The sequence below is a fragment of the Ochotona princeps genome, chromosome 14 (genome assembly GCF_030435755.1).
Source record: "Ochotona princeps isolate mOchPri1 chromosome 14, mOchPri1.hap1, whole genome shotgun sequence".
NCBI classification, from domain to species: Eukaryota; Metazoa; Chordata; class Mammalia; order Lagomorpha; family Ochotonidae; genus Ochotona; species Ochotona princeps.
This window is the reverse complement of record NC_080845.1, coordinates 23,525,244-23,553,230: the sequence shown is the minus strand read 5'-3', so window position 1 is coordinate 23,553,230 and position 27,987 is coordinate 23,525,244. Positions and strand designations below refer to the sequence as shown.

Genomic DNA, 27,987 nt, shown 5'->3' with positions numbered 1-27,987 from the left:
CGAGAAAACCAATAAAGGTAAAGGCCTTAACATTTTTTAGCCAGTAAGCAAATGAGCCAGAATTAGAATGCAGACCTGTTAGAATGTTATTTTCTTTCATCTTATATTTGGTATCCAAATTCTACTTAAAGTTGATGACTAGTTGAAAAAAAATGCAATTTGTGCAGCACTGGCTAGAATGTATGAAAAAGGAGGGCTTCACCTGCTGAGGGAAGTTAAGTGGACTCAAAGCCTCTAGCATCTCTTGTGACACACATGTATGAAAGATATAAAAGGAAAAATCAATATTATTTCATACCACATTAAGTAAAATAATTAGATATTTCCATCTGACATGTTCAGTTTTATTTTCCATATAGTCAACAATGAAATTGTAATTCTCATGTTGTTGCTGTTAATTGATAACTTTGGTTAGGGTAAAGGATAATTTTGGTTTGAGTAAGAGGTACCAAAATTTATTTCTGGACGTACAGTGTTAATGAATTAGAGGGGAGGTGAGTGTAGTTTATTACTCTGAGTGTGGTTACTGTGGCTATGGGATGTGTTTTGCTTTCATTACTGTTGCAAGCTATGTTTTTTCTGTTTTGTTTTCCTGGTTCTGATTGAATAGATACCCACAGATTTGAACAGATCTTATGCAGACACAAAATTCTGGAATTACAGCATTTCACGGTAGATGATATATATGTGTATAAAATTGCAACGGAGTGAATTTCATTTAAACAGTGGAATCTTGAAGAGATGAGTCCATTGCTGGCTAATGTTATATATTCTGATCTACTTGACATGCTGTCACATAGCAGTGGTAGTTCATGCCATTGTACATGTCCATCTCATGGTTCATGAACCAGTTTGACCTTGCTCTCTAATGACTATTTTTATTTTTCTCTCTGTGGTATACGTGTCTTATTCTGTTCTTAGTAATTACTACCTTTCCTGGATCTGATATTTGGAGATCAAACAGCATGTTTAAGTTGGAAAGATTCCTCAGCCCTGTGGTCTTTTGCTTTTGATCCACACCCACACTGTCACCTGTTGTCTAAGCTATTATTTCTCTAAGCATGCAAATGTGGTTCATGGTTCTTAAAGACAGGGCAGGGTACTGACACTGATGCTAAGATAAAAATAGTGACTAAAGCTAATAAAAAGCAATGAAGGACATACTCATCAATAAAATTTGCTTACGCTTGTTATAGCAAACTCTTGTTAAGTTTTTCATTAAATCACAATTCTCTTCTTTTTTTCTGGGATCTTTCCCTTAATTGTGCTTTTATTCTGTTTTAGTTCTGCATGTTTTATATCTATATTAGTCTCAAAGTTTCTCATAGATTCTGTCTTCAGTATATTCTTCTGACCTTTATCACTGAGCAAGAATTATCCTGAAAGTATACCAGCCTTTTTGAGTGAGTATCTTCATTCACCTCACTGCTTTTGATTCTGATTTTCTCTTTGCTTGAAATTGTTCTCCCTTATGTCCAAAATATTTCCTGAAGACCTGGCTCATATCTCCTCCTTTGAGAAACCTTCCTCTGTAGCCCAAACCAATCACTCTTTCCTCAAAACACTTACCATTTAGTCATGCATTATCTTGGGTGTTGGTCAAGTTTTTCATGTCATCAAATTGTAGAAATATTGAACTTTTAAAAATATAATATGGGGGGGTAGTTGCCATTGTATAGTAGTCTAGGTCTCAGCCTGTGGCACAGGCATCCCATGTGAGAGCCAGTTCCCATGCCAGCTGCCGAACTTTTCATCCAGCTGCCTACGTATAGCCAGGTAGATCAACAAAGGATGGCAAAAGTTCTTGGGAGAAATCAGCAGAAGGTGACCCAATTGCCTGGGAACCAGCCACCGATGGGAGGGATCTAGTTAGAGCTCCATGTTCCTGACTTCCATCTGGACCTGCTCCAGCTGTTGTGGCCATTTGGGGAATAAACCAGCTGACAGGAAATCTATCTTTGTGGGCCTGGCATAGTGATTCAGTGGCTAAACCCTCACCTTGCAAGTGCCGGGATCCCACCATACAGGTGCTGGTCCTGTCCTAGCTGCTCTACTTCTCATTCAGCTCCCTGTTTATGGCCTTACGTCTGAAGCCTTGGGAGCCTGCACTTAAATGGGAGACCTGTTCCTGGCTTCTGGCTTCAGATCGGCTCTGGCTGTTGGCAGCTGTCTGGGTAGTGAGCCAGTCTCATCTCTCCGTGAATCTTATCTGCCTTTCCAATAAATATAAATCAGACTTTTAAAAAGGAGTAAAAAGAAATCAATTTTTGTATGTGTCACTTTGCCTTTCAAATAAATAAATATTTTAAAGTGAAAAATGAGATCATACTGCTCTGAACATGAAGCAAGTTCTCACGCACAGAATTCAATAACACATTGTTGAACTAAATGACAGTAACACTTAACTGTGTGTCCAGTATTTCCTTGCTGTCTGTCATACCATGTAATTTATATACATTATGGTTAGCTTCACAACCAAGAAAATTAAGGCACATGTAATTTAAATGAATTTCCTGAAGGTCATTACTAGTTTCTTTGTAGTAGAGCCAGGACTGGTAAACAGGTTTGCTGAGCTTTCAAATCTGTGCTCTTTATATCATGCCTTACTTATGTGAGCCAAAACTCTCTGTATTTCTAATTCAAGCAGTTTTTATGTATGGGAACAGCTGAAAGAATTAAGTATATGTCTGAAGTTCTGTGAACATAATGTTCTTTGACAACATTTGTTTAGTATTGCTACCTCATGCAAGGTACCGTTCTGGATCCAGGCTGTAATAATCCAGATGTGCCTCTTCTCAAAGCGCCTCAATGTGATGGGTAATACGTATATATGTTCTGTTACCCACATATGAGGCAGGATCTATAGTGGGGAATTAAATAAGTCATAGGTCCACAGATTGTCATTTCCAAGAGTTGTGGAATTAGAGATGGTACTGCAAGTTATTATTTCTTCTGTGTTACATTAACCAGCTTTTTGTTACCCCAGTGAGATAGTTGATACTTTTACAACATTTATTTATTTGAAAGCAAGACTTACAGAAAGGAAGGGAGAGGAAGAGAGATTTTCCATCTGCTGGTTCACTCTCCTGATGGCTGCTACCTCTATGGTTGTGAAATCAGGAGTTAGGAGTTTAATTCAGGTCTCCCATGTGGGTAGCAGGGGGACCATCTTCTGCTGCTTTTCCCAGGCCGTCTTAAGGGAGCCAGACTGAAAGTGGAGCAGATGGGGCATGAGCTGCTGCCTATATGAGGTTTCAGTATCACAGGTGGCATCTTTACAGTGCCATAGCACCCACCATCCCTGAGGCAACTTTTTTGTAAAGAGAAAAGATTTATTAACTTGTAGTTTTAGAAATTCAAGTCTAAGATTATGTGGCTGTGTTGGTTTGGCTTCAGATGAGATTGGTGAATGGCAATGGACAACAGTGGCACAGCCTATGCATGTGAACATAGGTTTGCTGGTGAGCCAAGTAGCAGAGAGAGTATTTGGCCCAACTCAAGCTTTTATAACCAACCCTCTTGTAAGGCCACTCTCCCAGCATGTGTCCTTAGTTGCCCAAGGACTTCCCAGTAGGTGCACCTACTGGGATTAAGTTTTTACCTTCTTAGTGACATTAACTTACAATGATGTTTAAAGTCCTGTCTGAATTGATAAGACAAATCATGGCTAAACTATGGTATTCAGGTCTTGCTAGGTTGCGATTGAGAACGTAGATTACGTTCAGAGTTTGGGCTTTGGAACTCGAAGATGACAGACAGTTCCTTACATCACCACTTGCTAGCTAGGTAACCTTGTGAAGATTAGTTGATAGCCTTGACCTTTTTTTCATTTAGCAGCACATATAGTAGAGTCTGTGAGTAAGCTATAAAGAGAAAATTTTATGTAAATCTTTCAGTATTGTGTCCAGCACATATTAAGGATTCAGTAAATATTAGCTAAAGAATTTTATGAAGGAAAAGAGTGAACAAAGGCATAAAATGTGAGTTTAGTGTCTTTGGGGTTAAACATGGTAGATATAATAAGCTGAGCCCTTAAAAGTAGATTGGAAAGTGTCCCTTCAGTGAGTCATCTGACCCTTAGAACACGAGGCCTCTGCGGAAGGTTTATGAAAACTGTGTGTCATGGAAAAAGTATGCACACAAAGGATTTCTTGGTCACCAAAGTAAACTTACCTTTGAATTCTATTTCCATGAACTTTCTGAAGTACTTAATATCATTTTCTCTTTTTTAGACAATGGAGTCATTAGACATAGTTTCATTTTTGTTTTGTTTTCACAGGTAAGTATTCTGACTAGGCCACACCAAAGCCAAAAACCTTGACCTTCATCTGGTTCTCTTTCTACCTGGAGGGTTAGGGAGGGGTGAGGAAGCAAGCACTTGAGCCATCATTTTCTGCCTACTGGTAGGCATGTTAGCCAAAAGCCATATTGGAAGTGTGGAGTCACAGGGGACTCAAACAAGGCATGCCCTTATGAGAGGCAGTTGTCCTAAGTGACAGCTTAACTCACTGATCCAAAAGACCTGCTCTACTTGTGTTTTAAAGCAATGAGTTCTGTAATGTGGAACCGACAAGGTAGACTCGTGTAAAATTTTTAGAATTTTAAAAATACTTTATTTTAAAGGCAGAGTTACAGAAAAAAAGAGGGAAAGATAGAGAGCTTCCATCTGTTGGTGCTCCCCAGATGGCTGAAATATCTGGGGCCGAACCAGGAGATACATTTGGGTCTCCCACGTGGAGTGCCAGGGCCCAAATGCTTGGACCATTTTCTGCTGTTTTCCCAGGCATATTAACAGAGAACTGAAATGGAAGTGGAACAGCCAGAACTCGAACCTGTGTCCATGTGGGATACTGGCATTGCAGATGATGGCTTTACTCATTGTGCCACAAATCTGGTCCTGAAATTTGAATTCCTAATGATAATGACATGAAATAAATTGTGACTTCAAAGTCAATTAGAAATCTATTTGAAAACTAATAAACTAATTTTTCCCCCAAAGTACTAGTTGTACTGGGGTTGGTTGTGTAGCAATCTTGATTTGATGGAAGGAGAATAGCATTTAAGAAACAGTCACACTCTTAATCTATAGGTGTGTTGTTCAGGCGTGTCTCAGTTCATCATGACTAGATTTACGTAACAGGTGACAGCTCTTGCTTTGATTTTAGTTCTTTTTATGAAAACAATGCTTTATAACATTAGGGATTATAAACACGTCCCGAAGTTGAGCACATGTCAGAAGGTTTAGGATAGCTCTAAGCTTTATCAGTTCATCTTCAGAATGTCATGAATATTGATTTTTTTCCCCTTGGTCACATTTTACTTTGAGCCCTTGCATTTTGTTCATGTTTCAGTGGAATAAATCCTTGATAATTCAGGCCTGTCCCTAAGGGATGCACCTCAGAGGCAATCGCAGACAGTGGAAGTGTGATTTCTTCTTAGAGAAATTTGTGATCTTTTGGGATTGATTTCTACAGAATAGTCTCTACGTTTTAAATTTAGTGCTTCTGCTGGGCGGGGGTGTTGGTCAGCTATGGAAAAGGAGTTCTTTTTCTAGCATATTGATTCACATGTCCAGTCTGAGTCACAGCACTTGTAGATCCTAGCAGCAGAGCTGCTGTGTTTTTCCCTATGCAGTTTCAGTTGGGGTGCCTTGAGATCTGTGTCACTTCATGGTATAACAATCTTGTGAGTTGTGTTGAGTGTGGCGTGGGGGAGGGGTGTCTGACAACTTGAGCTACTCAAGCCCTTTCATTCTAAGCATCCTTGATCTGAGGAAGCAGCTCAGTTATCCCCTTGACCACATTTTCTCAACCCCACCTTATGACCACATTGAAATGATAGTTAACTTCTGTGTACCACACTATTTTGTCCGAGCATTTCCTGATTTTGTAATTATGAAAGTGAGAGCCTCTGGAGTCTTCAGTCTCAACCTGCCACTTTCATCATCACATCATTCGGTGAGCTTGCTTCATTCATTCATTCAGGAAGTAGTTCTTGGTCATGCATTTATTTTTTGTTCGAGAGACATAGAAATTCTAAAGAGTGAGACAGACGAAGCTCCCATCTGTTAATTCACTCCCCAAATGCTTACGGTGGCCAAAAGACCATCCTCTGCATGGGTGACAAGGACCCAGCTCCTTGAAGCATCTGTTACCTTACGCATTAGCAGGAATCTGGAAGCAGGACCCAGAGAAGGGATTGAACTCAGGCTCAGGCAAGGAAGGCAGGCATCGTAACTGACCTCTTAATTACGAAGCTGAATGCCTCCCCTAATTGGGAATTTCTGTGTGTCAGAAAGTTATTGGTACTAGGGATAGCCGAAAAAGGACATTTTCCGCAAAGGGAGTTGCAAGTACCAAAGTTGAGAGTTAGAAACAGTCCGGAAAGGCTGCAGGAGAAAGCAAGCCAAGTGGTTAGAGAGGGAAAGAAGGTGAATGAATGAGAGGCAGTCGGAGCCAGGGCGCCTAGGGTGTCGTAAGCCATTATGAAAACATGACTTTTTTGATTTTTTTTATTACGTTTGATTTTATAACACAGTTTCATAGGCTCTGGGATTCCCCCAACTCTTCCCTGTACCCTCCCCCATGGTGAATTCCTCCACCTTATTGCAGTATTACAGTTCAAATCCAGTCATAATTCTTTCATTGCCAGCATATACTTTGCGTAGTGTCCAACACCATATTGTCCAGATAAATTCAGCAGTTTCTTGGGGAGACCATCCCTGGTCTGAAGGCAGAGCTGGCAGAATATCATCCCGATCAATTTAAAGCCACAACATAACATCAACAACAGTTTACAGCCTTTTGGAGTTAATTGACATGGTATTGAGTGACCAGTATGATTAGAAAATGCAAGTTCTTAACCACATCCTGTGACTACTTCATTGACATTTCAATTTTAGTATATACACAACTGGCTGCTATACACCTTAAAATGGCCTTAGGATACTATTCAGCTGTCTCGTGTCTATTTTCATTTTTGTATTAGTAGTTTGTAGTGTTGAAGCATAATTTTTACTGAACTTGGTGGATTTTGGGATAGTCCATGCTGGCTAATGACTCTTAAGAAGGCATTTGTCAACAGTTGAGGTGCAGAACAGTTTTAGGAGGGGTGTGCAGAGAAATCTTCAATACCTTCGTGAGGAGTAACTTATCTTTGTGTCCTGCCTATTAAGGTATATGTGATTCTGTGCTAACCGTTTCCTGTCTGGTACTGAGCTTTCCTTGTTGTTCTCTATCTAATCTAACTTTTGGGGGAGGGGGGGCTCCGAAGCAACCCTGATGGTCATTGCAAGAGAGGGTGGGGACCCAAAGTTGGAACTTAGTAAAGACCAGGGAAGTTCTTCTCCTGATTCCCAAAGGAAGTTTACTGTGCTTCTGTTTCTGCAGGCCGCTCAGGGTTTCTGGCTATTGTTCTGATGACATTGGCTCCTGCAAGGAAGGATTTGGGCTTCTTCCATCCCATGTGGGAGATCGAGGTGGGAGTGGGTGACCTCAGAGTTCTCGGCCTCCGAAGGCACTCCAATTCCCCATGGTCAATTTGGCAGTTGGGATATAGTCCTTGGTGCCCATACGAAAATATTTATTTTTGCTGAATGACATTGAGGGGCCTTGAGTAGAGGAATAATGTGGTCTGGCTTACCCATGATGGGTCTCTTATTTTCTTGAAATCAAAATTGATGGAATAAGTATTCACGGAATATAGACATCAGCATTTCTTGATTGGATGTACGCCATGAAAAAAGTGGTGATAAAGTTTTCATTGTGAACACCTGAGAATGTGAAATTAACTGTCTCCTGAGATGGTGGTGGTGGTAGGGGGAGTTATGGAGCAGGTTATGCAAAGAAATATCAAGAGTTGAGTAATATCTGTATATCAGGAGCGTGTCAGTGGCTGTTGGGTGTAGTCAGCCTAACCTCTAGAATACACTTCAAAAATTTGCACACCCCTCTCTAATCAGCTGCCCAATTTATAATAAATGACTTAAAGTTTTCAGTATTTAAATCAAGTATGTTAAATTCCTTGATGACAGTTTTTTGTATCTGTTTGCTTAACTGGGTTTTAAAAAGTGCATAAATATCAGGCGGGCTGCACTCTGGTAGCAGATGCCATTGTCCATATTGGATGGCAGCATCACAGATGACAGTGTAACCTGCAGTGCTACAACACCAGTCCCTTTCAAGTTATCTTTAGGGGTTTCTTCCATGACGTAGTATATTAAGCCTCAGCATCCTGTATACACACTGGTTTGAGTCCCTGCTGCTGTTCTGATACAGCTCCTGCTAATGTGCCTAGGAAAGCAGCAAAAGATTGTCCAAGTCCTTGGACTCCTGCTTGCACATGGGAGACCTAGAAGAAGCTCCATTCTCCTGGCTTTGGACTGGCCCAGTTCTGGCCATTGAAACCACTTGAGTGAACCAGAGGGTGAAAGATCTCTTTATTCCTCTCTCTCAGTAAAATCTACCTTCAAATAAAAATAGATCTTTCAAAAAATAAATTTAAAAATTATTTTTAATAGTATGCTCAAAAACATTTGAAAAAATTTATGTATTTCTTGTAAGAAGCCATTTAAAAATGAGGAAAAGAAAATTGTGTTTTTAACAATATCTGCTGCCTTAACCAACAGGCCAACATCATACTTGACAATGACACCAGAGAATTTTCTGTTTACATCAGGGATATGTAAGTCATCTATCACCATTAATGTTGTTTCAGAAATTTTGACTAGTATAATAACAATAAAAGCAAAATAAGCATAATGATTGGAAAGAAGATAAAATGCAAAATGCCCCAAGAAAATCAACTAAAAATTGCTGTACGGACTATTTATTGTAAGCCTACAGAAATTCGTAGTTTTCCCAAATGTCAGTAATGGGAAAAACATTCCAGTCACCCTAGTAACTACAAATATAAAACTAGAAATAACCCTAAATAAAAATATGTACATTTGAAGTGAATAAAGCTAAAACTTTTTTTTTAGATTACTTGAATTACTAGAAATAGGGCACCTGGATTACAGGATTAAATCTTGGGTTCCCAACAAGCCACATGACTATTTGCCCATATACTTTTATCTTCTTGATCCTGAATTTACAATTTCCTTACCTGTAAAACATGAGATGAAAAAGATAGGTGAGAGTTCAGCACGTTTCTGGCATGTGGATTGGACTCAAAAACTGTTAGCTGCTATTGTTTTGTTTTTGACAGAAGAATTAAGTGAATGGAAAATAATGTTCATTTTATAGGCCATGGTGTAAGAGTTATCATTTATTAATAGAGTCATTTTGAATCAACATAATCATATTTAGTTTAAAATTTTGTGATAGCTCATAGTATACATGAATATAAATTCCGTGAGAAGTCAGTATTGTGCTGCATTGGTTTAAGCGACTGCTTAACAGGCATGCATCTGTATGAGTGTCTGATTTGAGCTCTGACTGCTCTTTCTGGTCCAGCTGCCCACTAACGAATGCATCCTGGGAGGCAGCAGATGACGGCTGAGGGCCTGGGGCCCAGCCATCCATGGGGAAGACCCGGTTGGAGTCCCTGGCTCTTGGCATTCTGCCTGGCCCAGCTCTGGCAGTTGCACGCATTTGGGGAATGAACAAGTTGGAAGGAAGATCTTTCTCTTTCTTCCTCTAAATAGATGAAAATAGATTTAAAAATAGTTACTGTTGAAGTGTTAATAAAAGTAATCATGATAGGAAAAAATCAGCTGTATCAAGCAGACACATGAAGGACTGGCTGGTGAGCAAGAAGGGTTGCTGTGTCTGTGAGCTTGTGGAAGAGCTTTGGAGACGGACAAAGAAGGTTTCTTGTGAGTGAGATGTTTTAGTGATTCACTGAGCCTGGAGATTTACAGATGCTTGTGTTTTTAAAACTTTTATTTATTCAACTTTGGTCCATTAACATTCATTTCTGTTGGTTGAGTTTTTTAGGGAAGTTTATATCTGTCATTTACAGGGCTATTAATTTGATGATTCACTGTTCCTCCTCACTTACTTTGATGCTTTTAGTCTTTTGTGAGTTTTTCTTTAATCACTTTTTACATCTCTGCAGGTTTTTTTTTTTCGTTAATTCAGCCTCTGATATGCCCATATATTTTCCTGAAAAATTCCACTGATCATGGAACCATTAAATCTCAAGGTTGCAGTGGGTTTTAGTAGTCTGCTAATCAAACTGCCAATTCAGTGTTTGGATCTTATCTATTTTCTATATCAGAACACAAAAAATTGATTGTGTTTCCCCCCCCCCTTTTTTTTAAGAATGATTTGAAAGAGTTGCAGAGAGAGATCTGAGAGAGAGAGAGAGAGAGCGCGAGCGCGAGCTTCCATCTGCTGGTATATCCACAATTGAATGGGCTAGTCTGCAGCTAGGATCCAGGAGCTTCTTTTGGGTACCCCACATGGTGGTAGGAGCCTAGGTCTTGGTCATCCTCTTCTGCTCTCTCAGGCACCTTAGCAGGGAGCTGGATCACAAGGATAACAGCCAGGTTTCCAGTTGGTGTCCATATGGGATATTGGCACCACGGGCAGCAGCATATCTCTTATTTAGTACTGGCACTGGCATCTTGATTTTTAATAGTTGGATTTTAACAAGTGGTAGGATTTGTGAGGTTTGGGATAATACGTCATTTTCTTACTCAACAGTTACCTGGATGCTATTACTTTGGGGTAGCTGAAGGCCTGTTGGATATCTCATGCTGAAATGTGCCATTTGGTAGCCATTACCACAGACCTTCAATTGGCTTGGGACCTGCATTCCAGGACTAGATGAAAATCTGCACTCTATGAATCTTGGGGTTTCCTCCCTGTTTCTCATCCATACAGGGAGTAGGGCAAGGTTGTTAAAGTTGGTGGTCATAGAGGGATGACTTCTGCCTCTAAAGCCTGTGCGGCCAGTGTGTAGACGCAGGGGCACCCTCTCTGTAAATTATGCTGGAATGTTGAAGAAGTTCTCTTATGGGTCTCCTAAGTTATTGATCTTCAATATCTTCTGCGTATGGCATATGAATGGAGGGTACTTGAAATAGTTGAGGTTTTACCAGGGATGCCTGCTGATGGTTGCCAGGTGGCTGTCCTAAGTGTCACTAACCTTAGATTCATCAGGCTCTGGGGCTTTTGAGGTTTGTAATTTTGTTCCCCCAAATGTGCATGTATGTAAAATGACTTCATAAAACACATGTACCAATCCAGAAGGTTGATTTATGCAAAACTTAACTGTCAAGCAGGCCAGAAAAATTTTATCAGCTTGACTAACATGAAAGTAAAGCCAAATTATTATTTATGAATTACGTATTTATTTTAATAGAGTACTTTGTTAGAGTCCAGCCAAGATATGTGTATGTGTGAAGACTGCTTTGTGATCCTGCTTTATGAGATAACAATTGCTAAGAGCTTAGTCTGCATCTGATTATGTTCTTCTAGATTCTTTTGTGCATACAGTAACCTCTATTGTTTAATTTTTCTGTAACTCTGTAGTTATGTTTGCACAATCACCACTTGTGGGAAGTCAGAAGGTTGTCTGACATGAAATCAGATGAGGGGAGTAGGTTGGATGACTCATGGGGCAGTGGCAGCTCAGTGCCATGACCGTGTTAGTGTCCAGACTGCCAAAGGCTGCTGCCCTGGCACTCCCCGCCCCTAGGACAGTCTGCAGGAACAGCATCAGGGTTTCACTCACAGACCTGTACTTTTTCAGAATAACTGGCCAAATATAGATTCTGACACCTACAAAGTACTAAGTAATTAGTAGTTGCCCTATTTGCTCTTTACTGACAAATAAATCCTTTTGTAGCTGTGTTTATGCCACTGTCTGGTTTTACTTCAGCAGATACCACCTTGGACTCGTTAAAGATGTTTTGAAAGAATTGTTTTCATTTGAAAGCTGAGTTACAGAGAACGAAGGAGAGGCAGAGTGATAAAGTGATCATCCATCCATTGGTTCACTTCCCAAATGGCTGCCAACAGCTGGAACAGAGCCAATCTGAATCCAGGGGCCAGGAGCTTCTGCATGTAGAAAGAGGACTTGGGCCAACCTCCACTGCTTTCCAGGCCATAAGCAGGGAACTGGATGGGAAGTGGAGCTGCCAGGACATGACTGACACCAATATGGAATGCTGGCTTCACAGGGGAGCAGGCTTCACTTCACAGGCTTCACAAGTGGAGGGGTGGCGTGGTAGTGTTACTTGTTAAGCCTCCATCTGAAACATACTGCTCAGTGGTTTTTTGTATGTTCACAGGGAACATCACTTTTACAACATTTTTTGTAACTCGCATGAGATACCACATCACTCTCCACTTACCCTCAATTCTCACCTAGCTATACATTGTGTAGCACTTGTTGACACTTTTACCTCTGTAGATTTGTTTGTTCTGAACCTTTTGTGTTTGGCTTCTGTCACTTGCATGTCCAAGGTTTATTTCATGTGTAGCACGTATCTCTTCATTTTTTTAAATAAGAATGTCTTCTGTAATGTAGCTTTAATGACTTATAGCACTATAAATATCATTTTTCTTTCTGAAATACAAACCATGTTACAAAATAAAGATGGAAGTTACAAATAGCTGGGAAGAAATAACAGTTTGTTTCTGCTTGTTGAACTTTGCTACAGGTGTTTTCGCCAGATATCAAGAGTAATATTTGGACATTTAAAAACTGCCTTTGAAGTCAAAATATAAAATATGTTAGCACATAATTCTTGATTGTGGTCTATAATTTTTTATAAGGAAAAAATAGCCATTAAAAATAGATAAATTAAGTCATGGAATACATTGTGATAATTTTGCTGCAGATTCTTTAAAGTTTTTTTTTTAATTAGTTTAGTTTTACAGAAAAAGAGAGAGAGAGCGTGCGAGTGTGCGTGAGCACTGGTGTCCTGGTTTACCCAGTTGCTCACAGCAGCCAGGGTTGGGCCAGGAAGAAAATCAGGAGCCAGGAAGGCCACAATTTGGATGCCTCTCATTTTCTAGCTCTCCTGCCTCTTTTCCACTTAGAACATTCCATAATGTCCACACAGTGCTAACCACAGTGAGTAGTCATGGGTCCTGGAGTCACTGCCGCACATCCTTGCTGTAGTCCCTACTGGCTCTGTGACTGGCATGTTGCCTAAATCCTCTTTTCGTCAGTTGCCTCATCAGTAAAATGGGAATAACCACAATACTAATCCAACATGCTATGAAGATTCAATGAACTGATGTGGGCCAAGTATCTGGCACATGGGTTGTATTCAATAACAACTTCAATCTACATTTTTAGGTAGTTATTGTGGCCTAGTATTACTGCTGCTGTAAGTACTTGTTACAGATTACTACTTAATCATGTTTATGTTGATAACCTTTTTTGCATTTTCATATTTCGCTGCTGTTTTACTTATTTAAGATTTACTTATTTATTTGAAAGAATAGCACAGAGAGAGATTTTCCATTTGTTGGTTCACTCCCAAAATGCCTGGGCCAGGAGCTGGGAACTCCATCCATCCACATACATGGCAAGAATTGAGGTACTTGGGCCACCACCCACTGGTTCCTGGGTGTATTAGCAGGGAGTTGGATGGAAAACACAGAGTAGCTGGGACTTGAACCAGGCAATTTAGTGCAGGATGTGGGAGTCCCAATCAGCAGCTTAACCTGATGCACCATAGTGCCTAATCTAATCTAGAACACTTTCCATCTTCACATGGACACATATAAAGTATATCCTACCCTTTCATCATACATACACTTAAATGTGTTGTTTTATAAAAGGGCTAAGAAGAAAAATAGAACACAAAGATGGAGAAAGTAAATTAACAGCAGAAAGCAGCAAGTAAAGTAACTGAATTCCCTACTTTCCTGCATAGTTCCTTTCATGTATTATTATCTAGAGATGTATTGAATGGATTTTTTAAAATTAATTTATTTGGAAGGCAGTGTTTCAGAGAGAAGGAGAGATGGAGATCTTCATCCACTGATTCACTTCCCACATAGCCACAACATCCAGGGTTTAGTCGGGCTAAAGCCAGGAGGCTGGAACTTCATTTGGGTGTCCCATGTGGGTGATAGACATCCTGACTTTGAGTCATCTGTTGCTTTTCCCAAGCTGGATTGAAAGTAGAGCAATTGGGACTTGAACCTGTGCCAATATAGGGTGCCATTATTGTAGACTTTGGCTTAGTTAGCTGTACCACAGTGCCTGCCCCTGAATGGATTTCTTTTAATAATTGTTTTGATTATGGGTTTGAAAATTGAGGTTTCCTACAATCTTCTTTAAATATGTAAGCTGTAGCCTGCAACACTAGCATCCCATTTGGGCTCCAGTTTAAGTCCTGGCCTCTCTACTTGTGATCCAACTACCTGCTCATTAGCCTGGGAAAACATTCGGAGATCTGGAAGAAGCTCTTGTTTCTTGAATTCAGCCAGGCACAGGTCCAACCACTGTTGCTGTTTGAGTGTGAATCAGTAGAGGAAGGCCTTTGTTTCTGTTTGTTCCTGTCTCTTTTCTGCTGCCCACTCCCCCTGCCTTTCAAATAAGTAATATAATAAAATTTTTTAGAAGTATGACCTCGTAATGTATATATGTATCAAAACATGTTGTATACCTTAAATTATATAATTTTTTTTCCTATTGTAATATTCTTTTTTTTACTTTTTTATTAATTATTATGCATTATGTGACAGTTTCATAGGCTCTGCTTAAATTATATAATTTTAATTACTCAGTTACATTTCAGAGTAGTTGGCCCTAAATTTAAAATATAGGCTTGGGGAGAATCAAGATGGCAGAATAGGGTAAGAACATGTTTAAACAGAGAAACATTAGCCAGTGTGAAGCAGAGAGGGCACATTTCAGCAAATAGGAGAGGACAGAACAACAGCAGAGGAGCACTTGGAGACTGACATGGTGGGAAAAGAGCGGACACAATGGCGTGGTTTTGCAGTGACCAATACACCAGTAGCATTCAACTAGTGGTGATATGAACTCCACTGGCAGCCAGAACTCCACCAGCAACAATGTGGGAAAGGACGAACCCAGACAAAGAACTGCCCTTCTTACTGCTCTGTTTGATTTGACCAGGAGAAGAGACAGAGTGGCAGGTCCTAGATGGGTGGTGTGGGAACAGAGTAGATTTTATAGCCCAGTCCATGACCTAGAGCCGAATCAGGTGCTATTTTGTGCAGGGAGGCTAAGGTTATAGGACAGGACTGTGCATAGGAATGAACTCATTTCTGCCTCAGTGAACTGCAACAACGTGGCAGGCATTCTATAGGTTCCACACAAGATAGCTCCAAGTAGCCCTCAAACCTGATGGCCAGTAAATCAAGAACTCTAGTAGTGGCACATCAGGTGCCGTTTTGTACACTATGGAAAAACTTTAAAACTGCAGGGACAACAGTGAGCTGCACATGGACTGAGCTGTCAGCTAACTCACTGAGCTCAGTGCATTGCGCTGGTCCCACAGGGAAAATATTACCGACTTTGGCATCATCTGAGTCAAAATAGATCCATGTGGCCCTCAGATCTAACAGCCAACAGGTTCCTACAAGATTACTACCAACAACAACCTAGTTATATAGGATATCCGGTGTCTCACTAATCCTGGGAACTGCTTGAACCGAAAGTGGGAGAAAGGTAATACAGACAACAGTGCAGCCTCGGCTCCATATCACAGGAGGTGGGGAGTGGTGAGCCAGGAGCTGGGGCTACAGAAACCATGGTGGAAGTCTAACATAAGAACCCAGACCTGGAACTCACTGGAGGGAGTGGCACAACTGACTGCAAACAAAAATCTGTGTACCAACTGCAGTAAGTAAAATTGCATTGCAGACCTGTGGGTGACACAGCTTAGAAACCTGCCCCAAGGAGAAGAATCTGATAACCAGAAGTACAATAACCAAGAGCAAAAGAAGAGACACAGGCACAATGAGTTTTACTGAATACTCCCCTGCAAAGGAGCAAAAGCCTTTGCCAACCTCAGAGTTAACTGAGGAAGACATGGAGAAAATGGGGGATACAGAATTCAAAACACTTGTTATAAAACTTCTTCTCAACAATGAGAAGCACGTAAAGTAGGTGTTCAAGAATTCAAGGAATATGTCACACTGGAAATGAATCAAGTGAAGCTGATATATCAGAAATTAAGGATACAGTGGAGTAAATTAAAAATGCAGTGGAAATTCTTCAAAATAGAATGAAGGAGGCAGAAGGAAGAATCTCAGAATTGGAAGGTATTTCCTGTCATCAGGGGGAAACAAACAAAAAGCTGGAAGCAGAGCTGTATGAAACTACAAAAAGTATTCAAGAATTGAAAAACACTATTAAGAGGCCAAATATAAGAGTTATGGGAGTTCCAGAAGGTGCAGAAAGAGAAACTGCATTTAAAAATGTATTTAATAAAATAATAAGGGCAAACGTCCCCAATCTGGAGAAAGAATTGGGAAACAGCATCCAGAAGGGGCACAGAATTCCCAACAGGGTTGACTAAAAGCGATCTATACAATGACACATGATAATCAAGCTCTCTTCAATCGAATATAAGGAAAAGACCCTTAAATGTGCACATGAAAAAAAATCAATTGATATATAGAATTAAATTCACAGGAGGTCTTTCACGGGAAACTCTACAGGCCAGAAGAGAATGGAGTGACATATTCCAGATTCTAAAAGAAAAAAATTGTTGGCCCAGAATAACGTACCCAGCAAAGCTTTCTTTTGTCTTTGAAAATGAAGTAAAATTATTCCACAGATAAGAACAGTTAAAATACTGCTCTTCCAAACCTACACTACAACTGATAAAAGATATTCTCTTGACAGAGAAGAGGAATAGCGCCCACCAAAACCAAAGGCAAATATGAAGAACAGCCTAGTAGAATAACAGAGGACTAAATCAATTAACAATTAACCCATTGCTCAAGTGACAGGACCAAATTACCACCCTGAATGTAAATGGCTTAAACTCATCAATTAAATGTCATAGATAAGTAGACTGGATGAAAAAACAAAACCCATCTCCCTGTTGCCTACAGGGAATACATCTAACCAACAAAGATCAGCAGAAACTATATCATGGAATTTTTTTTTTGTTAGTTTCATTTCTTCAAAACACTGTCTCATTAAATGCTTCACTGACTCATAGATCATACAGTAGCATCATTTTATTCAGGAAGATTTTTTGTTTTCATTTCTTTAGTGACACATTAGTCATTCAATAATGTGTTGTAAATTTCTATTTTCCTTCCAAAAAGAAAAAATATATATAGGCCTTGAACCAGAAAATTTACTTGCCCAGATACCTGATACAGGCATACACAAAACTTAAGGAAAAAAAATAGCCAAGTTATTTTGCCAGATTGTTTAAAAAAAAAAATAAGATTTCTTTGGTTTCAGTGTTAGCATAGTCTTAGCCAGTTTTGACTGCCTTTACTTCTGAAGGTTTTCAGTGAAAGTATAACCATGTACTTGCATACTGTAGATTCTAGATATATTTGTTTAATGTGGGAGAGGTTGACATTGTATTCACATCTCCCAAATAGCATATGACCAATTAAGTTTTAGAGGGTCTTTCAATAAAGGCTTTAAGGAGTTTTGCTTGAAAGACAAGAGTTCATTAACTAGTATTTCCATAGTTTTTCAGATATGATATTTATATTTCTCATGTGTTTAACTTACCAATGGCTTTGGGTAATACTATACTACAAAATATCTGTAGAAAAAGGACCAATACATGATGCTATAGGATATGTTAAGTAGGTTATCCCCTGCAGGACTGGCAGTAAGGATATCTGCTCTCACCTAATCACCCCAATCATAGGAAGCTAGTCTTGTTCATTCCCTAAGTAATTGCGCTGAGCCAACTATCAGCTAGGTACTTTGCAGTTACTGAGAATATAGAAGTGAACAACAGTAACAAGTCCTTGTCTCCAAGTAGGCTGTAAAGTTGAAAGTGTAAACATTAGGTAGCCAGATAGTTATGTCGTTTCTTATGGAGTAGGCTTTGAGTTGAAGACTAGTTGAGTACTTTCTACAAATAGCAGTGATCTCTAATTTAAACAAAATGAAGGTATGTTTCCTCAAGAAGGTAATAATTGGCTGAGGAAACACTTAGGAATGGTAATTATAGTGATAGTGATGCCTGGTGTTCTCCAGGAACAAAGTGAAAGGAACTCAATCCATAATTTGGGCACTCCTAAAATTGTTTTCTAAACCATCGTAAGAATTTTATTTCCTTAGATTTTTTTATGCTTTTGTCACAGAATCACACTTTAATTTAATTTTATGCATGGCTATTGTAGACTAAAAAAAAAAATTGGTAAACACAATTTTGACTTAAAACAAAAATTTATTTTTGCCAAATTCTTACTAACCATTTACCATGTTATTAATGTGTACTCTTTCTAGTATTTGTCCATAACATCAAAGTTTTTATGTTTCATAATGGAAATAAAGGAAACTTGTTGGCAAGAAACTTACATTGAGTACCTACGAGATTTTTTAAAATGGTAACAGTGTGTTAAGGCAGTAAATTCACTGGTTGTTTAAAAACACACTGAAGTGTAGATCTTGGGAGTTCCAGAGCCGAGTTCTGGTTCTGTCTGTCTTTGGCATCACTGAATACTGAAGTTCTGAAGTTCAACACTTGGAGGATTTGATTGCAGGAAATTAAATCATTATTCTTTCTTAGAAAGCTTGCCTGCCACTGTATCAGAAGAATGACAAGTTTGAAATACTCTGAGGATACAGGCAAGTCTGGTCAATATAATTGTGATGGTGCTTAATTGCTGATATGTTTTAGCTGTACTTCAGAGCAGGAGTCACTTGGCCTCCGCTCACTAGTTATGTGCCATGTACAAGGGAAACAGCTACTGAGATGTCTGATGTAAGAAGGACCTCTGTAAGATCTGCAACTTTTTAAAGATTTATTTTTATTGGAAAGGCAGATATACAAAGCGAATGAGACAGAGAGATCTTCCATCCATTGCCTCACTTCCCAAATGGCTGCAAGAGCCAGAGCTGAGTCTATCAGGAGCCAGGAGTTTCTACCAGGCATCCTACACAGGTACAGGGTCCCAAGGCTTTGAACTGTCCTCTGCTGCTTTCTGTGGCCATAAGCAGGATACTAGATGGGAAGTGGAGCAGCTGGGACACAAACAGTGTCAACATGGAATTCTGGTGCTTGCAGGTTGAGGATTAGCCAGTTGAGCCATCATACTGGCCCTTCCCCAGGGTTTTTTGAAGAGAGTAGGAAGAATAAAGTCATTAGGAACATATATCTCATGATCTTTCTGTTGCTGTGTGAAGCCATAACTTATAAGTGGAACTAGCTGCAGCTTCCTTCTTTTATAGGAATGAATATGATTTAGCATTAAGTTGATGAACTAAGAAAAGTTGCTGGACACACGTAGCAATATCTTTCCACTCAACGTATCTTATTAGCTTTAACTGTCTGTTAAAATCATGCATTTATTTCTATCTTTCCAATGTAAGTTGCTACCCCCAGGCTTAGTAAATGAAACAGATTAGTTAGGGTAACTTTTAAGTAGTTACACCCTCAAATCCTTGGCAGAGCTTTCCCAATGGACAAGCAATGTCTTTGAAAAATCTTATTACATGATTTTGTTTGCAGGTGCTTTGAGCAGAAGGCTGAAAGACTCCATGTTTTATTACAATCCAGCTTCATCACATCTGTTCACTCTATCGCAAGCAGGGGCAAAAAGTGATACACATCAGCTCTTTTATTCTTTTGTTACTACCCTGTGCAAATAAAAGCATATTGGGGAATTAATGAAGCAGTATGTCCTTGGAGGGAGCTTTAAAAATTCTGAGTGTGCAACTGTTTGTCTTTAATATTGGAAGGCTTTGTGTAGAACAGCTTGGTCGGAGCAAAATAAAGTCCTTACACAAAGGCAGATGCTTGCCGCACATGTACTTGAATCACACAAATGTCTAGATGCTGGTGACCTTGGAGATAGATTCATTCATTGACTATTACAGTGGATTTTGTAGCATGTCAATGAGTAACTGGGACTGTGGAAGACTACCACAGAGCTGCTAGAACTATGAGACTGTTTTGGAGCTTGTCTACTTATCCAGGAAGTTCAAGAAGAAAATTGAAGCGGAAAGGATAGATTTTTCAATAACCCAGTGCAGACCAAGGACTTTTAGGAATCTGTCCTGGGTGAGAGGCTGTGTGTCAGCTTGTTTTGGCCTTTAGAGTCATCCTGAGAAAGACATCAATGATCTGGGTGCAAATATCTGATCACACATCGAAGCTGGCTTTTGTAGGCTTGTTAGTGATGGGCTTCAGGTTTTAGGCAAGTCCTGGCCAACCAGCTTTTTGCTAGCTTATTGCCTACCTTATTGCCAACTTGTGAGGATGTAGTCATGTGTCCATGACTTTATCAAAAGGTAGCCTTAATTTCTAATTTAATATTCATTACTAGTAATGAATATGTGTGTAACTGAACTGATAGAAACGGGGTGTCATTACTTCTGTAGTCGTGTGGTATTGGAGTCCCGGTGGTATTGGCGTTTGGCCTTTATTTTCTAGCAGGCTCAACCTTGCTCTGCAACACTTCTCTTCCTTTGGACCAGCCTCCCTGACTGCCATTTATTGTTGCTTTGAATGTATTGTTTCTGATTTACTCTGGGGGTGTAGCTGAAGTGATTTATCCTGTCAGCAATTGCAAATTGTAGTGGTGGACATCTAGCTTAGTGGTTAGGTTCCTGGTTGAGACGACATTCCACATTGAAATACTTGGGTTTGAATCACACCTCTAAGTCTGACTCTAGGGAGGCAGTGGTGATTGCTCAAGTAATTGGGTTCATGCCGTTCGAATGCAAGTCCTGAATTGCATTCCTGGCTTTCATCTTGGTTGGGCCTTAGTTCAGCCCCAGCTGTTGTGGGATTTTGGGAAATGAATCAGCAAATAAGAGTTTTTTCTCTGCCTCTATCAGAAAGAAAGAAAGAAATTGTAAATTTGGAAAATTTTTGCATGTAGGTGACTAGATAGTACCCAGGGTGGATCTCATCAGTTTCATCTACATGAAAATATTATTTTTATAGGTTGGTAAATGTAGTTTTGCGCTAGTTGTGTCAGAAAACAAAAGAAACTACTTTTTCTCATTTCTATAACTGCAAAGCCTGTTCCTAATTGGACCCATTGAATCTTGAGTATATAAAGACATCTTGATACAAAGTGAAAAATGGCTGATTTAAAAAAAAAGAAACTCACAAGTAATGCTCTCTTTATTTATCACAGAACATTTCAGAGTGTAACAGTCTTATCTAGCAGTCAGTGCTTCTCCTTCATAGCCAGTAAGAAATTTTCATATGTTTGGGGCCCAAATACATTTTATTTTAGATACTGAAGGATCGTTTTCATGTTTGTCTCAGAAAATAAGCTGTAAAAGTTTACGAGGTAATTTCAGCAGATCTCAAAAGTATTTGCTGAATGGTTCCCCAACTTTGGTCCTTTTTACTTGTCTCTAGTTTAGCATTGTTCACAAAACCCTGATACTGGGGTTGTATCTGTCTTGCCTTCTTGGCGGTTAGGGGTGGGGCAGAGGGGTGCTACCTTCGCTGCTTTGGAATATCATGTTCTTTTTGTGGAGGAACAAAAAAAAAATGCTCAAGAATGGCTATAACATTTTTGTAGCACATTTTGCATTATTTGAAAAGCATGTCTTCAAAAACCTGGTATATCAAAGAAAGACTCATGGCATGAGACGTTACTGTTGTTGTTATTGCTATGTGAGTCAGGAAGCTTTGTACCTCAGGAGAAGTCAGAAGATGTTAACGACACAACATACAAAAAGGAGGTAGAGAACAGTCTTTGCTTTTAAGTAGCACCTGGGTGTATTTGATGAAGTAAAATATTTGTTTGAAACGCTGTGTGTGTTGGGGAGGAGGGAGAGAGTACACACAGGAAAGCCTCACTGGTTCACTCCCCAAATGCCCACAACAGGCAGGGCTGAACCCGGCTGGATTCCAGAGCCAGGAACTGCATTGGATCACCCATGTGTGTGGAAAAAACCCAAGCACTGAGCCTCCCAGTGTATGTGTTTGTGGGTGTGTGAGTAGGAAGCAGGTTTGGAAGCAGAGGAGCCAGGACTCTGCTATCCAGATGTAGATCCCAGGAAATGATTTCACTGCTGTACACATGCCAGACCACAGGGTTTGGACTTACCGGATCCCATCTTTGAGGCCTAGTTCATTCTTCTCTTCTTAAATCTGGATTGTTGCTGTTGCCTGTCTGATCTTTTTATATCTTCCTAATCCTCCTGCCTTGCCTAATTCTGTGACCTAGACACAGCTCTGCCAGTCCTTTCCCTTCTTAATTGGCCCCTTGGCCTTGGTCCACCTTGCCTGCCCTAGTATTGCTAATACCCTTCAGTGACAACAGATTTGACCTAATTGTTTAGAATCTATCACTTGTCCTAAGCTTTGTGTGCCCCCAGTATCTTCAGATATATTTACACAGCATATCTTATTTGAAATAACGTGGACATTTAGATTAATATTTTCACAGGATTATCTCCTTAAAAATAATTGGTCATTACTCAAGCATAGCAAATTGAGTGGTAGGTCTTGGGCTTACCTATTAGAGCTCATAGTAAATGTGGAGTAGTTGCCAGTATCATAATTTCTTGAAGAGACATGGAAGCTAAAATGTTAGATCTCCACATTGTGTAAAATATAGGAAGGTATAAAGATGTGTTACACTTTCCTGACTAACTTTAAGGGTATGAGTGTGATTTAATCAGTAGGTAGGCATCAGCCGTGGAATGACCTTGAATTATCTTTTAGTGATCAGAGATACTAGTTCAGTTGAATTTCTCTTATCCAAAATGCTTGAGACTAGAAGTGTGTTGGATTTAGAATATCTGTGTATACATAAATTTCTTGACCATGTTACCCAGAGCTAAACACAAAATTATTTCATGGTTCACACATAACTTACATTCTTAACCATAACTTACATTCTTAGCCATAACTTAAAAAGGTTGATTTTTAATTTGGGGTATGAAATAAATTTTCATGGTAGGACTTTTCTATTTGTGGCATCATGCTGTTCAAAAAGTTTTGGGTTTTGGAATATTTCAGATTTTTGGATTAAGAGTGCTCAATCTGTATTATAAATTGTAATTCTGCCTTCTGGAATATCAACCTTGTGTAAATGTAGGAAAGAATTCTAATGTGGATGCTGTTATTTACATATCTTCACACTTTTATTTTTAAAAAACAAACTATTTATTGTAGAAAATTAAAAAATTTTTTTGTACTTGTGTTTTGGAAGTTTTAGTTCTTTTTTAAATTTCCAAATTTATTTGATGTCATCTTCCTCCTACCTACTTTAACATTTTTTTGTGGCTTAGACCTGCTGCTAATACATTCTCTCAGATTTCCAAAATGTCTCCATCTCAGAGACATTTTCTCTAGGTATAGAACTTTAACATTTTTCTCTTTTCTTTGAATTTCAGTTTTGTCTTCTACAAAATGGAACATATGGGAATATTTAATAATATCTGCTGGAATTGTTTTGAAAATCAAATGATACATAGATGTATAATGTAATGTTATATATCACTGTATATACATTAGATATGTATAATATATAGCATATAATAGCTGTATAGTATACACAATGTATAATATATGGCTATAGTATATAATGTGTAATATGTATGATAGTATATAATAGGATTGTATATATTATATGCCATACATTATACATAGATAGTAGATATATAATATATGGTGTGTAACATATAGTTATATATATTATATTATACATGAATAATAGTGTTTTTTGGGGGAAGTCCCTTCCCTTCCCTTTTGTGGCTCTCATTCTTCCTAAGGTTTTAGACTGTATCATTACTTTTATCTCCTTTATTGAGTTCCTGAATTGCAAGATTCTTTGATGAATGGTGATCCATACCTTCACTGATTAACTTTATGTAGAATCTGAGAAGAAATAAAGTCATGTTTTTAAAATGCTCTTACAAAACATTTTACTTATGCTACCTTCATATGGAATTTTAATTGGAAGAAACAGACAGCATTAAATCTGGTTGTGACTTTGTTAAATCTGTTAAGGAGTCATTAAAGTTGTCAACTTTTGGGGTTCCTGACTCTTCAGAAATTCCATGGCTCATAATGCATCTCATAAACTTTGTTTGCAGCTGAAGGATGTTAAGTGACTGGTTTAGCTTCAAAATCTTGCAATGTGTAGAGTGTTGCTCTTTGCTGACTATACAAAGGGATAATGAATAATGGTCTCATTAGAATTGACTTGTCAGACTGGGATTCACATTCCAGTTGCACAGCTGTGAAACCTTGAGCTGTTTATTTAGCTTCTGTTCTTGAGTTCCTTCATTTGTGAACCGTAGATGGATGCCTCCGTCAGAGTGCTGTTTTCAAGTAGAAGACAATGTGTGTAAAGCTTTGGGTCTGGCATATGATTAACCATAATCAATAACTGAAAGCATTAAAATGATAGCTAAAATGAAATGTAGGTCATAAGGTAAAAATTTTAGTAAATATTAGGGTAAAGGGGAACTTAATATTCTTTCTTTTTTTTTTTAATCTCTCTTGATGGAAAGTTCCATGTATTAAAAAGATTCTTTAATACTAAATGAAAAGCAAATATTATCACTAATATTAACAACCATTAATTGAGTTTTTATTTGGTAAAAACCACTCATTTTATCCTTAAAATAACCCTTAGTAGTAACACACACCCACTGTGGTAAGCCTTCCTCTGTTGGAAAGAAGGTGATCATTCTTTCCTTTTTAGCTTCCCTTCAGCTCTGGACTTGGTTACTTTTTCAAGTGTAGCATCCATCCTTTCCCTACTTTATTCCACAGCCAGTTAAACTGAATTTCTGAGCTGTTGATGACTGTATACTACAGATGAAAATTTAAGCATTGACCAACTGAATTTTGGTGTGAAATAAAAATACGAAAGAAAATAATTGTGGGTAAAGAAACTACTCAGTCAACCTGAGGCTGAACCTCTGCACATCTTCCATACATACCGTTAAGATGGAGTATTTTTAAATAGCTGTTGCTCTATAAAATGCCATACGGTAAATATAATGAATGTGGAAGAAATGTTCAAATGGTCTGTTTGTGATTTTACTCTAATGGGCATTATTCAAGACCAAAATGATTTAATACAAAGAAACATCTTTATTCACACTGAGTAATTGTTTTCCAAAATACAGACCGTAACACAGGCTTTCTTGTTTGTAGTAATACAAGGAATAATGTCACATTTATTTAACCATCCCAAATGTTTTCACAGAGCTGCATTTCTGATCATAGACTTTTTGAGATTGGAAGGAGATCCAATAACTCCTTGTACTCTCAGAGATGAGGGACTTATCTGATATTTTGAAGCTAACTAATGGCTCAGCCAGGGAGGTCTTCATCCATCATGCCACAGTGCTGTGTCCTCTGGGGCAAGGGGAGGGAAACTACCTACCCATTCTTGGTTTTTAATGCTAGTTAGAGCATTCAGGCAAGGTTGTTTTTTTCCCCCATGACTAACTAGTGCTCTTTTGTTTTCTTGTGTGGGTGTCAGAACAAGCTGAGATTTTGTTAGAATAGCAGTTGAACGTGGTAAGGCAGTAACGAGGCATTTGTCTAGTTAACACATTAGGGATCAGAAAGAAATAGTTGTAACTCAAATTCTCTGCCCTCATTATTGGTTAAGCAGATTATACATTTTTAAAGATTAAAGGAAAGAGCAAGATACTGATCTACATCTACTGGTTTACTCCCCAAGTTACATCAATGGCCAGAGCTCGCCTAGTCTGAAGCCAGGAACCTGTAGCTTTTTCCAGTCTCCCACATGGGTACAGGGACCGCTTCCACTTTGGACTGCTTCCACTGCTTTCCTAGGTACATTAACAAGGAGCTAGATAGGAAGTGGATTAGCTGCATCTCACTGACTCACATATGGGGATACCAGTAGTGCAGGGGGAAGCTTAGCCTACTGTGCCAAGGCACCAGTCCCTTGAAGTTAAGTTTGTTTTTTTAACCTGGAGTCTCATGCCCTAAATTGATGAAAATGCTTATTTTATAAAAAAAAATGTGTAACTTTCATCATGTTGTCAAAGGATGCATAATTGAAAACTACTATTCTAGAGGAAGGAAAAGAGCCTGCGGGCATTTAGTACTAATTATACTTAGGGCTCCCTTATCTGCGGTCCCTTCCCATGCCAGGGCTTCCCTAGATAGTTTTCTGTATCTTGTCCTGGAAATCACTGGAGGCCTTCGGCCTTTTTTGTGGCAGAAGCCTTTCCTGTGGGTTTCCCAGGGTAACTGCCTGCCTTCCTCGTCTGCTTTCTGTTTCTAGGAGAGGGAGTGAGACTTAAGGATTCTGACTCACTAGAAAGCTCAGGAGTATTAGTTCAGTTACATTTTTATTAAAAGGGAATTGTAAGCTGACCTAAGAGCCTAAAACTATTGCAGTAAGAAAAGAATGCAATTAAAATTCCATTCAGTACTTTGCAAATTAACTTTTAGATTTCTTCTAGTTCTTGTGTTACAGCATTTGTTTGAGCCGGAGACTCCAACCTTTTCTAGGAGCAAAATGCAAATCCACAGATAGTGGTTTAGGAATTGCTCAGATATATCTATAAAAATTGAATTTTTCCTTCTTGGGTTTTACTTAACTTGGAAGAATCTCTGCCTGAATAAGAATTCATTTTGATGGTCTTCCTTCTTAAAAGCAAACAAGTTCTTTAAAAAGAGAAAAAAAGCCTTTTTTTTTTTTTTTTTTTTTTTTTGTTAAATCTAGCATCTGGACATACAAAGAAAAGAGTAGCAATAATATTGAAGTTGGAAGAATTGGTTTATTTGTTTATTCATGGTCCTTACTCACTATAAATCATGGATTTAGGGCATCATATCAGATGCTGAGAAGTTAGTCTGGTCTTCCCTGAGAGGCACAGAATCTATAATGGACGCCACATATTACATAAAAGCAGTTGGGGCCAGGGTGTTGGCTCAACTGGTTAATCTACCTCCAAATGCCAGCATTCCAAATGATTGCTGGTTTGTGTCCTGGCTGCTTTATTTCCAGTCCAGCTCCCTGCTTAAGGCCAAGGAAAGCAGCAGAGGATGACCCAATACCTTGACCCTCTACCCACGAGCAGGACCCAGAAGCTCCTAGCTCCTGGCTTTAGATTGGCTCAGCTCTGGCTGTTGTGGCCATTTGCGGAGTGAACCAGCAGATGGAAGAACTCTCTGCCTGTCTGTCTCTCCTTCTCTCTGTAAATCTGCCTTTCCAATAAAAATCAATAAATCTTAAAAAAATAAATAAAATCAGTAATTTACTATACTGACTACTTTAATAAAGGGACCAAAAAAAGCTTTGGACTCCTGCCTAGCCAGGAGGGGTGGTGAAAATGGGCAACAGAGCATTGGCCAAAGAAGTTGGTGCCACCTTCATGGAACAAGTGACATGTTTGAATTGTGTCTTATAGGTTCAGCAGAAGCTTGTCTGGCATTGAAGGGGGATACATATAAATGGTGTATTTGTACATCTTTCATTTTAACTCAGCGTAACACGGCCACTCTCTTCCTTTCTATGTTCTATTAGAGCTCCAAACGAGAATGGAAGCCGCTGGAGGACCGTAGCTGCACGGACTTACCATGGCTACTACTTTTTATTCTCTTCTGCATTGGGATGGTAAGGAAGCCTCCAAACACAAAGCTGAGCTCATGGTCTGAAGCAGTGGGGGGAGCTGATTTAAAGAGGGAACCTGATTATATATCTTTAAGAAATGAAATCAAAAGATCAGTTTATATTGGTGAAAAAAAATCATGCATATAAGGGGAGTCTTCAAAAAATGTATAAAAAGTGCATACAGGAAAAGTATACATTTCAGAATGTTTGTACCAAAATAAACTTATCATTCAATTCCATTTTCCATGGCCTTTTTGACGTATCTGTGTGTGTGTGTGTGTGTGTGCATATTTTATACCTCAATATAAGAGTA

At 39.0% G+C, this 27,987-nt stretch overlaps 1 protein-coding gene across 4 annotated transcripts in view; it reads left to right on the top strand.

Moving 5' to 3' along the window:
- SLC44A1 (solute carrier family 44 member 1) overlaps nucleotides 1–27,987 on the top strand; it is a 177,274-nt gene that overhangs the window by 24,985 nt on the left and 124,302 nt on the right. For all 4 annotated transcript variants that reach the window (XM_036496710.2, XM_004580933.3, XM_058672964.1 and 1 more), the window contains exon 2: nucleotides 27,588–27,677. In XM_036496710.2, the coding sequence (XP_036352603.2) occupies nucleotides 27,588–27,677 (90 nt within the window). The remainder of the gene's footprint in view (nucleotides 1–27,587; nucleotides 27,678–27,987) is intronic.